This window comes from Augochlora pura, chromosome 3 (assembly GCF_028453695.1).
Source record: "Augochlora pura isolate Apur16 chromosome 3, APUR_v2.2.1, whole genome shotgun sequence".
Classification (NCBI taxonomy): Eukaryota; Metazoa; Arthropoda; class Insecta; order Hymenoptera; family Halictidae; genus Augochlora; species Augochlora pura.
Window position 1 is genome coordinate 2,297,955 of NC_135774.1, and position 13,713 is coordinate 2,311,667.

The window sequence follows — 13,713 nt, forward strand, 5'->3', positions numbered from 1 at the left end:
TCTTTTTACTCGGCCTTCGCGGCCGTATAGAAAGAGCCCCGCGGATCGATATATGGGACCCGGTACCCTATCTTCTTCCATCCTCGGCGCGGGGCAAGGCGTCTACCGGCTCGCCGGGAGAGAAGGTCCTGCGTACTAAAGGAAGACCCTGATTTCCTGCGTGCCGGATCCTTGCTCCGCAGAAACGAGCCTTTCACCTCGAATCGGACAGATTCTACAATATAGTGGCTGCGAGATTTGATAAAAACGAAATTGCTTCGAGCGGAGATCCTCCGACGTTTTCACACCGTGCTGCGACCGTGCCCATCCACGGTTCATTTACCAGCAGGATATTTATTAGTTTTCAAAGCATTTATTATTTTTTAAGGCATTTATTATTCTTTTAGGTATTTATTATTTTTTAAAGCATTTATTATTCTTTTAGGTATTTATTATTTTCTGCTGTATTTATTATTTCTTAAAGAAATGATCATTCTTTGTTAAATTTATTATTCTTTCAAGTATTTATCACTCTTTATTATATTTATTATTCTTTCAAATATTTATCATTCTTTGTTACATTTATTATTCTATCAAGTATTCATCATTCTTGGTTACATTTATTATTCTCTCAAGTTCACATCACTCTCTGAAATATTTATTATCCCCTTAAGTATTTATTACTCTCTGACATATTTATTATTCTCCCAAGTATTTATTACTCTATAAAACATTCATCATTCTTCGAGTTATACATTACTCTTTCAAACATTCATTCTTCTTCTAAATATATTCAACATCGTCGAAGGAGAACGGTTTCTAAAATTCACTCCCAGTTTAATCAGTAATGTAGGTTCACCATTTCCCTAATTTATTTTTACCACCATGCCATTCAAAAACTAATTTCATTCCCCCAAGAAGAAGAAAGGAGAAAATGCTTTTCAACATCTAAACTTTTGTAATCCTCTGACCAGTAATTGGACAAATTCCGTCCAATCTGTAATATCTTCTCGTTGCAATTGCTATTCAGTAGAAAGTCGTCGAGCACTTTTACACGCAAGCACAACGATAGAAAAGTCAACGGAGATCGGGAAAGTGGTTGAATTCTCGGACGAACTTCCACGAGTTTCGCGTAAAGAACTGCAAGTGAAAACACAGAGAACGGGAAAAACTGCGAGAGCGGGAGATCGAGAAGCAGATAACGAAAGGGCGAAGTGGTGTCGGGTCGTATTAGAAAATCGAATTCGGTGGAATAGAGTGTAGTCTAGTGCAAACATCGGTAATCCTCTTGATGCTCTGACGGCGGTGCCTTGTCACGTTCCAGACAAGCTTCCTGGACGAAGTGTCGTGCGGCGTGAAACAGTGGGACGGCGACGAGCGCGGCAACGAAATAAATTAATTAACCGCTGTTATGCGACAGGTGTAGTCGTGGGACGGTTGTATAGGGCAGCGAGATCAGCCGTGTGTCGTCCTTTATTTTCGCACTCGTCTGTTGCCGGCATTCTTGACGATGCATTGTTGTAGAGGCTGGCAATTGATCAGAAATTAATTCTTTGATTTATGATTGTATTTTTAGGGTGTTTATATTATTTGTGATATTTTAAGATTTGTACCGTTTATAGAATTTTTGTCATTTTTATCAGTTCTATTAGTTCTATAATTCCTATAATTTCTATAATTCCTATAATTTCTATAATTTCTATAATTTCTATAATTTCTATAATTTCTATAATTTCTATAATTTCTATAATTTCCATAATTTCTATAACTTCCATAATTTTTATAATTTTTATTATTTCTATCATTTCTATCATTTTTACCATTTCTATCATTTCTACCACATATATCAATATATTTCAAGACATTTAATTTCACCTCTAGACAGCTCTTTCAAGCCTTGAAATGCAAAGTATAAAATAAGACAACCAACATTCAAACAAACTAGAATAAAATCGTCTCTCTAAAACCGACGAAAATTCTTAATCAACCAATAGCGGAGAAAATCTTACAAAATCCTGACTTTTGGCCAAGAATTGCCGATCTCCCGGCCATCGCGCGACGTCTAGACGGAAACTGTGGAGTCGCGGGTGGTGGCAAACGTCGGGCGAGGCCGGTAATTGGGTTTCCAAAGTATTGACCGCAACACGCGGAACTTGGGAAGGTCTTCGTCGAATCGCCGGACAAATTGCGAGAAAAAACCTCGTTAAGATCGAAGGTCGTCCGAATTCTTGGGAGGTGAAACGAAAACCCCGCGAGGCGTGCCGACGTCCCGTCGATGACGAGGAAGCGCGACCGGTTCGATCGGAAATTGATTCGCGCCTCGATCGTGCCCCGGCGATTTTCGAAAGCAATCGCGCTCTAATCGAGCACCCGCCCGGCTCCACTTTGTTTCCCGGCTTTCTCGTTTCACCTGGCGCCTCCCACGGGAGAGAGGAAGAGTGCGAGAACAAGAGAGAGAAAGAGAGAGAAAGAGAGAAAGAGAGAAAGAGAGAGAGAGAGAGAGGGGGGAACAGAGAGAAAGAGAGATAGGGAAGCGTCGATCCGCTCGAAGAAAGGAATATCATTAGTCGGCGACGAGCCACGGGCAAAAAACTATAATTAACAATCCTTTCAGGGCGACCCTTGATCTCGTTAGACGGCCCGGGCCCCGATCGCTCCGGGGACACTGCACGGCTGCGCGAGAAATCCTGTTTTCCCTTTGAAACGGCGGAGAAATTAACTAATCTGCATCGCGTCTGGAGCTTATCAAACTGGTTGTCCGTGCCCGCCGTGAAAGGGGACGCGATCTACGGATGGTCGTTACCTTTCTAATCTCGTTAGCTCCTCCCGGGGAAACTCGTTAGATTTTACTGAACGCCACCGGAGCCGTCCGATCTTGGATCCACGGGCCCGTGCAATTAACGTAATTAACATACACGCGCCGGTAACATCCGGGAATCGCGTCGTTCGACGCGACGATCCCGAATCCCCGGTACCGGACGATACGTCTCGCAGTTATCTTTACGGCCGCGCCGCTTGTCAATCTACAGCCCCTGCCACGGGTCGTTCGCTGTTAATCGAGTCGCTTCTATTATTAACCCTTCGAGAATTACTCCGCGACGACGTTCCATTCTATAGGGAACGAAGGATCAACGCTGAAGTGGCCGATAAAATTGAAATATTTTAGTCGATTAAACGGAGATCTTGTCTTCGTTAATTGGCGCTATTCAACGCGGTAAAATGATTAGAAAATGGTGAAATAAATTATCGTATACCTTCACGATTAAATCGTATTGAAAATGAAAAATAATAAACTACTTGCTAGATTGATTTTTGTATTCAATCTATTATAAAGGTTTCTCTAATAATATGACAACTATCCACGTAGCATCTCAAAAAACAATAAAACAAAAATAAAATAGGTGTTACAATAAAATAAAAACTACAATAGAATATAAAGTAAGCAATCAAGATATTTAATTAACGCGGAAACGGGGAGAATATAAAAGAGATGACGAGGGACCGCGATTGTTGTTTCGCGAAGGTGTTCGACGTGTTCGGTCTCGCCCGGCGGCGCATGTGCACGTGGACGCGTCACGTGGCCGCCCTCGCCAATCCCCCCGATAATATATTACTCGCCTTGCAAACGTGTCAGGTTTAAATTAATCTCCCATTGTGCTCTCGCCTACAGGTACGCCGTAGCCGGGCCCACGAAACTACTCGGTGACAACGGCAACGACACCATTACATCAGCCGCGAGTCCGCGTTCGCTGCCAGTCGACGGATAATAACCGGAACGGGGGGTGACGATTAATTGATCAGACATCGGGGAGCAATTTTACCGAGTCGACGTTCCGACGACGTCAAACGATTTCCGTCGACTCCTCTCGTCGAACCTCGGCTGCTTGTCATCGCCCGGGAGCGTCATCAATTTCAATCACGTGACTTCGCGACAATCTCCTTCGCACCGAGATCGCGCGGATTACAGGTACGAGAGATTAGAACGATTTTTTTTTGTCTAGTTTGATGATTGTCAACCCTTTGCACTCGAGGCCATTTTATGTTTAAATCTAGAATAATTTTTCTGGTTTATGGTGTTTCCCTTTTTTTGTGACAAAATGTGTTTTATACAGATGAAATTGTCTCTTGTGACTTAGACCAATAGTTTTACGATTAATAATTTTTTTTATTTAAACATTGTTAGTGTAAAAATTATTTTGTGATAGAATAATTTTAGTGGTGCTTCAGTCACTATAAGAGTGCAAAGGGTTACACAGTAGAGATTTAGAGGTTGATCACTATAGTGGGAGATTTAGGCATTTGTGGCGATTCAAGTAAAAGAAATATAGAGCAGAGAAGACATAATAATAATTTACGAATATCGTAGCATTGTTTAAAATTATTAAGAAGATTAATAGGAACTTCTGACGACTTTAATAACTAAAGTGCTTAAATGCACGAAAGTGCTCAAAATCTTTTAACGTCTTCGCTGCACGAAATCTGCGATCCGATGATGAATTTCCCAGATCCACTTCCGAGAGAATCATGCCGGTTCGGGCAAGAAAGATCCCGTAAGAGAATTGGAAAACTTTCGGACGATGGATTCGGTGTAATTACAGGGTGTAAAAGTCTTCATGAAAGACAAAATTGGAGTTTTTTCCCAGGCCGGCGATAACATTAACGTCGCGCGGGTAATAATTAATTTTAGTGGAGCCACTCGGCACGTAATTTGTCATTCAGGAGCGCCGCCTTGGAAGCGCAATTATAGCGTCGCCGGATTCCAGAAGAGAAAAGCAAATTGCCAATAAGTTGGCTCGTATATCTGGCCCGGATGGCTTATAATGTTTCACGGGGCGCCGCGTTCGGCTCCTATTTTACTTCTGATATCTTTTTCCATAAAAGTTTCGCCGGGGCGTCCGGGCGGAGAGGGAGTTGGAGGAGGAGGGAGGACCGAGGCAAATAAAAGTTCGCCGAAACTGTTCCCGAACAATCTATCGAATTTTCCCGGTCGGTCCCTGGACGGGGTGTGCGCGGGGCGGGTAGAGGGGGAGAGGTGCGAAATAAAGAGGACACTCACCGACAACGGTGACGAGTATCAGGAGACCGAGCACCAAAGCCCTGAGGATGATCGAGGCGTCGATGAACACGAGACCGTCCGCGGACGAGTTCCCAGGGGCCTGGCTGACGTGTTCCTCCATGACGTGTCCGAGATATATATTCTCTCTGTCCTGTGGCAGGGTCCTCAATGTCCGCTGGCTATCATCTCCTTAAATAATGTACCATGGTCCGCCGTCAGGAGCAGATCCGCTGATATGAATCTTCTATACACCACGGCGACCTTGACTTGCGCGCGCCCCGCGAACCTCCCGCGGCCTCAGTTAATGACTGCGCGTTGAAACTTTAACGCTCGCCGACCTTCTTGCTTGCCCGCGGGAGCTTCTGCCGGCTCCCATCTCGCGGAGGCTCTGGCCACCTTAGCTCCAAAAGTGCTGACCGGCTCGCGGAGCCGACGTCCGGTCATCGACGGTGCCTGTAACACAAAAATCACGCTCGTTAGCTGCGGATCTGTTGAAAGTATACGCAAAAGTGGAGCGAGTCAGTCGATGTTCGGACGAGTAGTTTTTAAACACTGTTAGACGACAGCAGAGTGTAACTGATCGAGAGATGATCGTTGTTTTAATAATATTTTAATAAGCATTAGAGGTTTTTAGATTTAAAGGTTTTACACCCTAAAATGGACGTTGATAATCGCTAGCTATAGAAACGAGACGCTAGGTCTAAAAAATGTTTTAAAGGTCTCCTGAATGTCGTACAACAGGCGCCTTTAAGACGTCTTAAAGACGTCCTTCCGCTGAGTAATATTTTTATAAGCAGAAATTGAATCATTACGATCTGATTCACAGTAGTTTCAGACACTCACTGGTCAGACTTACAGTATTCTTCCCTTAAAAATGTGGAACCCTTACAGACTTCTTCGGACAGTAAGTAGTCGCTGTCGACGATAAATCGGCCAACTTTTAAATCCTTCACTTTTAAAAGAAGAATGTCAATATCCGGCAAAGAATATTGCCTAATAAATCGAAAAAATATGAAACCGCGTCGATTAAAGGTTGTTCTCACGGGTAGAGCCGGGCTAATCAATGGGTAAAAAGTCGAGGGGAAAAAGGGCAGGGTAAAACCGGTATCTCTAGAATTCGGTCCAATAACAGAGGAATCCGTAATTTCAGTCGTCGGCCGCTAGATTGCAGACGAAACAGCTCTCTGTACACTGGTGGAACGTGAAAATGCACGAGAGAGGGTATCACCTTCACGGCTTCGCGGGAAACCAAACGAAATTGGAGTAATCGATCGAGAATCGTTGGGAATTGAAACTCGGTCTGTACAGTCGTGTGCGGCAGTTATAAATACAAAGTGATGGAGTAGGGAATGCGAGAGAAAGAGAGTGAGAAGGAAAGAGAGAGAGAGAGAGAGAGAGAGAGAGAGAGAGAGGGAGAGAGAGAAACGAGGAGAAAAAAAAAGCGAGAGCAGGCGAGGCGCGCTCGGCGATGAACGAGCTCCATAAAATTGCATCCCCGAGGTCACGCGAGCTATATTTAATTTTTCGATAGACACGTTTCATTAACTCGTATTTGCGGCCGGCGTTCATCGTTCCAATTCGATTGTCCTGTGAATAAAACGAATGTCCCTTGAATCGCCGTTTATCCGAATTACCATCGGTCCCCGCCAATCTCCAAACACTTTATCAAATTTCCACGGACAGTTGGCTCCCGCGGCCGCGCGCCAACGAGCCGGAAGAAGCACACCCGGCTTCGGCGATGGGACTTTCGAACGAACGTCCTCTCGGCCCCATTAAAAGTTAAGGCGGTGGCCGCCGTAAAGACGCGCGGCGCGGATAAAGCGGCCACTTTGACACGTTATTAAATAAATTTTACGACGCGGTTCGTTTCGCGTGCTTCGCATCGCGGAACATTTCGATTGGCCTCGACACGGCCGCTCCGCCGTTCGCCGGCTGTTTTAATTTCGCGATTTAATTGCGACGACCATTATATATTAACGAGCGCTGTCACGGTCCGCTTTAATGGGTCGCGTGTCGCGACGACGCGATTTCCACGGGAATTTTGCACGCGGAACCGGAAGGAGCGGCCACTTGAAAACTGACTTTCGTTGTCGTCGTTATTGGTAATTAATGTTCGTCAGATTCAACGTCGAATGATCGCAATGAAATCGCGATTTTAATTGCAGTGTCGTCTCTAAAAGACAATCGCTGGATTCGCGCAGCTCGGTTGGACAATCCCCCAGCGTGGAGGCCCCGTTGAGAACGGCGAAACGAGAAACAGCTCCAAACTTCTCTCGGACGCATTACCATGCTCCCTCCTCGACGATGAACGCCGTCCGCGTTTTATACAGTCCCCGGATCCGTTTATGCACCGCGTTTCTTTTCCCCGCGTCCCGGGCCAATGGATCTCCGTATTCTCGACGGAAGGATTCCGTCACCCCGTCCCGCCCCGCTGACACTCGAGGAAATTATTCTTCCTCGAAGATTACGCTGGCGACAGGCTCGCAAATACGTCCTGCGCCCCTCATTTTTCATCCTCGCCGACTCCTCTCTCTCTCTCTCTCTCTCTCTCTCTCCCTTGAGCGCACCCGCACTTTTCTTTCGCCGGTACCCGTTTGTTTCCCGCGAGAATGCCCGGCCGAACCGGCGACCCTAATTGCGCCATTGTCGCCACGGCGTCGTTAATCGAATAAGCGCGCCGAGTGGCCGGCAATTAATTAGTTTATTTCGATGTCGTTCTCCGACACCCGAGATTCGCCGGTTCTAACGAGTCCGAACCGTTAATGGAAATTAATGAGCCCGGCGACGACCCTTTCGCAATTAGAACGCTACATCGGCGACACTCGGACTCGTCTTACTATCTGTTTTAGTTTACGATTTGCAGGATTTTTTAGGTTTAAGCAGCCCATGCTAAAATAATTCGGAAACGATCTTGGAATATATTAAAGTAAAAGCTCGATTATCCGATGCTTTAATATTTAATCTCTTTATTAACTAAAACACAATATAATTAGCTCAATATAAATCATCCAATATGCAAAATTATCTAAAAGAAAAATTATTCAAAATCTAATCTGGAGCCATCACTGGGTAATCCTGTTATTATCCATACATTCGCTCTGTTCGGTTCATATAATCGTGATACCGGTGTAACAGGAGCGTACACTTTGTCGCAGTAGATAATGACATTATGGTCAGACGAGGAGAACAAATGTGGCAGCGGATAGTTGGTGACGAGCGGTGAATTCACGGTGGCCCACAAAAGTTGAACGAACATTCCACGCGTCGAATTGAAGCGGAATAGAAATTAGTTTGGATTTCAGTAGATGCGGTCCGACAGTGGCCAGACAATTTCAATATCCACCGTACCCTATGAAAATTGAATCAACGCGAATAACAAAGGGTTCGTGTCCCGGTGGCCGGCGCTATTATAGCGGCAATAATAAATAATATTATCGTTGCAGTGGATAATGTCGATCACTGGTCGGCCCAGTTGAATATACATCGCTGCCTTTAAAAATTGCCCGATCGTTTCGACGAACGCGTTCGCAACGATTAATAGATAATTAACTATGCTATACTATATGTACTAATAATATATAATTGACTATATTATACTATAATTTATATTAACATTTTGTTAATTTCTCCCCGACCCTTTGCCACTTTATAAAATGAGATGGAACCGTGTAATCGCCGAAGGTGAATTCTCGAAGAAGGAAACACCGGTACCCGATCGTCGGCCGGACAGTTTCGTCGACGATTTAAATAGCCTCGAGTTCGTGCCGGGTCGTCCGCCGCGTAGAAATTGACAGGGACACCGCCGACGAAGCGGCAATTAGGAGCAAATGAGAAAATCGATCCGTGGGTCAGGAGGATCCGTGAATTGGCGCGGCGCGTTCCACGGGACTGGAATTAGAATGATTATCGACGCCGTCCCTGGCCGGAGACCGGAGGATTCGAGTGTCCTCCGGGTTTGTTCGGGGACTCACTGGAGGGCCTCGAACCAGGCTCAGCCGACGGTAATCCGCGGATCCCGTAAGCTCCTGAAAGCGGAAAGTCCTCCGAAGAGGAGGGAAGTTAGTTACATGGGGGCTAATGGAAGCCAGAGGCGGCGCCCGGCTAAACAATATGGGCAGCGACACGCTAACAAAGTTGGCCCAGGCCAAGAAACGTAATTAAGGTTGCAGAAGTTAAGTTAATTTGGAAATACCGAGTTACGGTTGCTGGCGAGTGGCGAGGCGAGAGGAGGGTGGGCGCGCGGGGGGACACACCGGCCGGGCACTGTAATCAATTCGATATCACTGCGGCTGATACTGCCGGCGCAAAGTGTTTTGCGGATCGTGAACAGGGTGTGCTGCTTGTTACACAACTTTCGGGAAGCGGGAGCTGCGCGCAAGGCACTTTGACAATCGTTCGCCTGCATTTAAACCGCTCTCAGGCCGCGCAGCTGCTCGCAATTTCATTTCTAGAGGAAACTCTTTGCGTGATCAAATTCTTCCCGGGAATTGGGCACGTAAGGATCATCGTTTCTGAGAAGACTTTCGGAGAATCCGCACTTACCCCTTCTAGCGCAGACTGAAACATTATATCACCTTGACGGAAGAGTATCGAATCTCGTTCCAAGATATATTATTTAAAGTATCTTTTACCTATACAAAATTTGTCTCCATGGTTTTATTTATGAGTTATTAAAGAAAAAAGTTTGACCAATGAAAGACGAAATCAGTTACCGCGAAGTGGGCAAGTCAATGAGCAGAACTCGGCTTCGTAAAATTCGAAATAAAATTCTTCCTAGCAGCAAATATTTAGATCCGAATCACAAGATTGCACCGATGAAATAGGGGTTAATGCACAGGTTTGCAGCGAGGAGTGATGCACTCGCATATCAGATAGCGCGTCGAGCGGTTTCTTATCCGCGGCCGCCGCTAATTAAGCAAAACGTCGCGACGGACGCGACGGATCCGGGATAATACAGATTAATGCGACGTGTATCGGAAGCCAATGAAAGTGATCCCGTTAATAGCCGGCGGACCCCGGGGCGGGGTCGCTCATTATCTAAGGAACCGGTCATAAACGACGATAACGGCGGAACTTTATTTTCCGCGCTCTCGGGCGCGCCGAGTAACAGATTCCTCGGCTTAAGAAGTTTTAATTAAACGATGGAGAACGAGGAAATCGGCGGCTGTGTACTCCGCGTCTTAATCGGAGCGATTTTCCTCAACTTTTCGCTGATTCTGATACTCGCGACGGAGCGAGAGAGAAAGAAAGAAAAAGAGAGAGAGGGAGAGAATGGGTGGAGTTCATAGGGATACAGGATAGTTCCGAGTAATTGTCGGTGTGCAGCGTCGTGTGGCACGTACAAGCACACGTGTCGGAATTACTCGGCCAGTTAACGGTCCGTGTAATGTTTTCTGCTAACACGTTGAGACCGGAAGACACTCTAGTGTCTTCTGATAATCGCCGTCTCGTGGACGGTGCTGCGAATCGGGCGGTTTCTGTGATTCTAGGGAAAATTAAGTGGATTAGCTTTACCGCTGGTCAGACGAATAGGGAAAATATATTTTAATGAAAGAACGAGCTAAATAACCATGACTGTGGATAAGCGTAAATCGGTTCCTTTACCTGCTAGACAAGTAAAATAATTAGAGTACAAATAAGAAGTAGATTAGTCTAGTTAATGATCAGACGGAGACCAAAATATATTCACTGAAAAATCACACTGAGAAATCATAGTGACAGATACACATAGATCAAGTCTTCTATTATCGAGATAAGTAAAACGATAAAATGTTTGGCAGAAGTGGAATAGCTTTGCCATAGGTCAGACATCTATTCAGTCACGAAACAATCCTGATTTCGATAAAATTAATTCTGGATTTATTATAAACGAATCAGATGGAACAAGCACAGTGTCAAGTAGTAGAGTCCTGCTTTCAGTCAGCCTCAGGAAAGAAAATCGATCAGGTCGCAGACAAATACATTACGTGGTGATTTCTGTGATGAAAGTAGGTGACATAAAGGGCCCGATGGTTTCCCAGGTGTCCGGGCAAGCCGATCAGGAAGCCAGTGCGCGCCGCAACATCCGACATCCCGTAATCCAAGGAATAGCATCGACCATATTTCGAGGCAGCCAATAAAATCGGATCTCCGATATAACCGGGAATATATCAGGAAGCGATCTCCACGAGGCGGGCCCGTCAGGTGATCTCCTATCGGATACCGTGTCTCCGGGAGATTTGAATTACGGCGACTCGCCTAAATCCCGGCCTCCCGAAGAGAGAGCTTGGCTTTAACACCGACCGTGCCATTGTCCTCAGACTTTACTCGGTGACCGCAATATTTCGCTTCTTGCCCCGTGGGAGGGATCCTCCGGGCGTAGCGAACGGCTCCCTTGAAATCGTGGATAGAGAGAGAGAGAGAGAGAGAGAGCGCTCGTCGATCCACCAACACGTCCCATGAATAAAATATCAATCGGCCGGATGCGGTTCGTTTTTAGCGAATGAAACGACGGCGTCTGGAGAATCGGACCGAAACACCGGCTTCGTTCCGACCGATCTCCCGATGGACCGTCCTCGAACACCCGTATTCCTCGATCCGAGGAGCTCGTACCGCGTGTATTCCGACAGCGAAATTATTCGCCGTCCTTTTTCGTTCAACGGAGTGGAGAAATAATTTGTCGAATGGCGAAAATAATTTCTGATTTCAGAGTTCTGTTTTCAGAAGTGTTTCTGTATTTCAAGGAGTTAATTTTAATTATATTATTATATTATATATTATATGACATTATACAGGTAGATACAAGTATATATCATTTATAGAATTTTATTTTCGTTCAATTCAATAAACATTTCTCTCAACCTATAATTCATACTGATTAAATAAAAACTGCTTGCTCCTCAAAAATAGAGATTTATTTCGTCAAATACTTCTCGTTACTTTTTCAAACAAATTTCAATACAAATGAAACTTACGATTATTGGAAAAAAATCCTGACAATTTAAAAATATGTCAAACGTCGTTCCGCCAGGAATTTCATCAATTCTCCGACATTCGACGCATCCGTGTAAAAATTTCTCGAAAAGAGCGGCGGCGAACGAACGCGGCCGCGAAAAAAGGGATCGCGCGGCAAAAGGCGCGACGATTTCCCCGGTAATATTTTAGTGAATTCAGGTTGCGGAGGGGCGGGGCCATTATTCGAGAACTGGAAGGAGCGAGGAAACGGTGTCAGTGTTGTGTGTTGTGCTCGTGCGGCGCGCATCCGTCGGTCGGTCGGTTTGCGAAATAGCAGAGGCTTGCGTTACATACAATATAATCGTGCCGCGGCGCAGTTCGCCGCGGCGGCGGCGGTCCCGTTGCGCATTCAACGATCGTGAATGAAATCGTCTGTTCAGCAAGAAGCCACAGTGAACTCTGCTCCGCATATTCAATAATAATTTTCAATGGAGAACGTATGGGATGGAAGGGCCGTGCGAGACACGGAACCGTTTCGTATTCCGGTTTCGCCGATGCAGCTTTCGGCCGCGGGGCAAAGCCGCTTGAATATTCATGCTTCGAAAGAAGGAAATTAAAGGGCCGGCCGGGCGCCGCGCGGGGGAGGCGGCGGGACGGGACAGAACGGGGATGCTCTTTACGTTTTATTGGCGCGGTACGAAAATTTCCGCGCGGGGAACGGCGGCGTCTGAAGGTGCATTATTGTATAACGATGCGAGGGGGAGTGCTTTTTCTTGAAACGAAGACACCGACGTCATCATGGAAATGGATTTTCGACGTTCCTCTTCGTGGGTAGGAGTTTCCTCACCTCTTCGGCATCCTCTCTTTCTCTCTCGATCTCTCTCTCTCTCTCTTTTTCGCTATCCTATTCTCTTGCTCTGCTTTCGTCGGAGCGAAAGAATGTCGTCTCCGGACGCCGCGTTGCGTCTAAGATATCCGCCGACACTGTGTTCATATTCGCGAGCACCGAAACAGTCCGCTTTAAATCCTCGGAGCGACGTCAATGCGAGAACTAGTCCGGAGATAAATCATAGTGATTCATCGCTAATTACCGCGACGGAAATCTGCGAGCGAAAGAAACACGCTTATCTTGGCAACAACTTAATTTAAAGTTTTCATGTTTCCATGCATATCTCTCTCTCTCTCTCTTTCTCGAAGATGAGAGAGAGAGAGAGAGAGAGAGAAATGGGACAAGCGCCGTATCACTTGCAATCGTTAAAAAGTACTCGCGTGTAAAGAGCAGCTATTAAAAGGAGCTCCGCGGAGAAACATCCCTTTCACTGGCCACGTGATCGATAGGGAACTTGCGGCAACCTGTCCCTCGCATTCTAAAGGGCAGTCCTCTCCATGGCACTCGCAATGCACTAGTTGTTTCATCCATAATCGTAGCTTCTCTGTCGGACGTGCCGGTAGCATGTGTCAGCGACGGCGATGACACATTTCAGCAATTATTGATCACTCCCAAGTGGAATGGCAAACCCCATATCACTCCGGATCTCTCGACAGCTTAAAGGGGTAATCTGGTCTGATGCTTTAAGCTGAATAGAGTACTTTTTACGGGGCCGAGGTCTTTTTGCCGAGAAATCTCTCGGCTGATATTTTCGTAATTTTTCAGCAACGTCACGATTTCTTTCCAATAATTAATTTGTCAATGCTTTCGTCAGAATTTCAGTAATTATTTATAAATTTTTCTATGAGGGTGAATT

At 45.7% G+C, this 13,713-nt stretch overlaps 1 protein-coding gene across 1 annotated transcript in view; it reads right to left on the bottom strand.

The window, feature by feature from the left end:
• 5-ht1 (serotonin receptor) overlaps nt 1-5,405 on the bottom strand; it is a 57,859-nt gene extending 52,454 nt beyond the window's left edge. Inside the window, exon 1 of the mRNA XM_078197029.1 lies at nt 5,036-5,405. Coding sequence (XP_078053155.1) covers nt 5,036-5,156 — 121 coding nt within the window. The 5' untranslated portion in view covers nt 5,157-5,405. The remainder of the gene's footprint in view (nt 1-5,035) is intronic.
• Between the last annotated feature and the right edge of the window lie 8,308 nt (nt 5,406-13,713).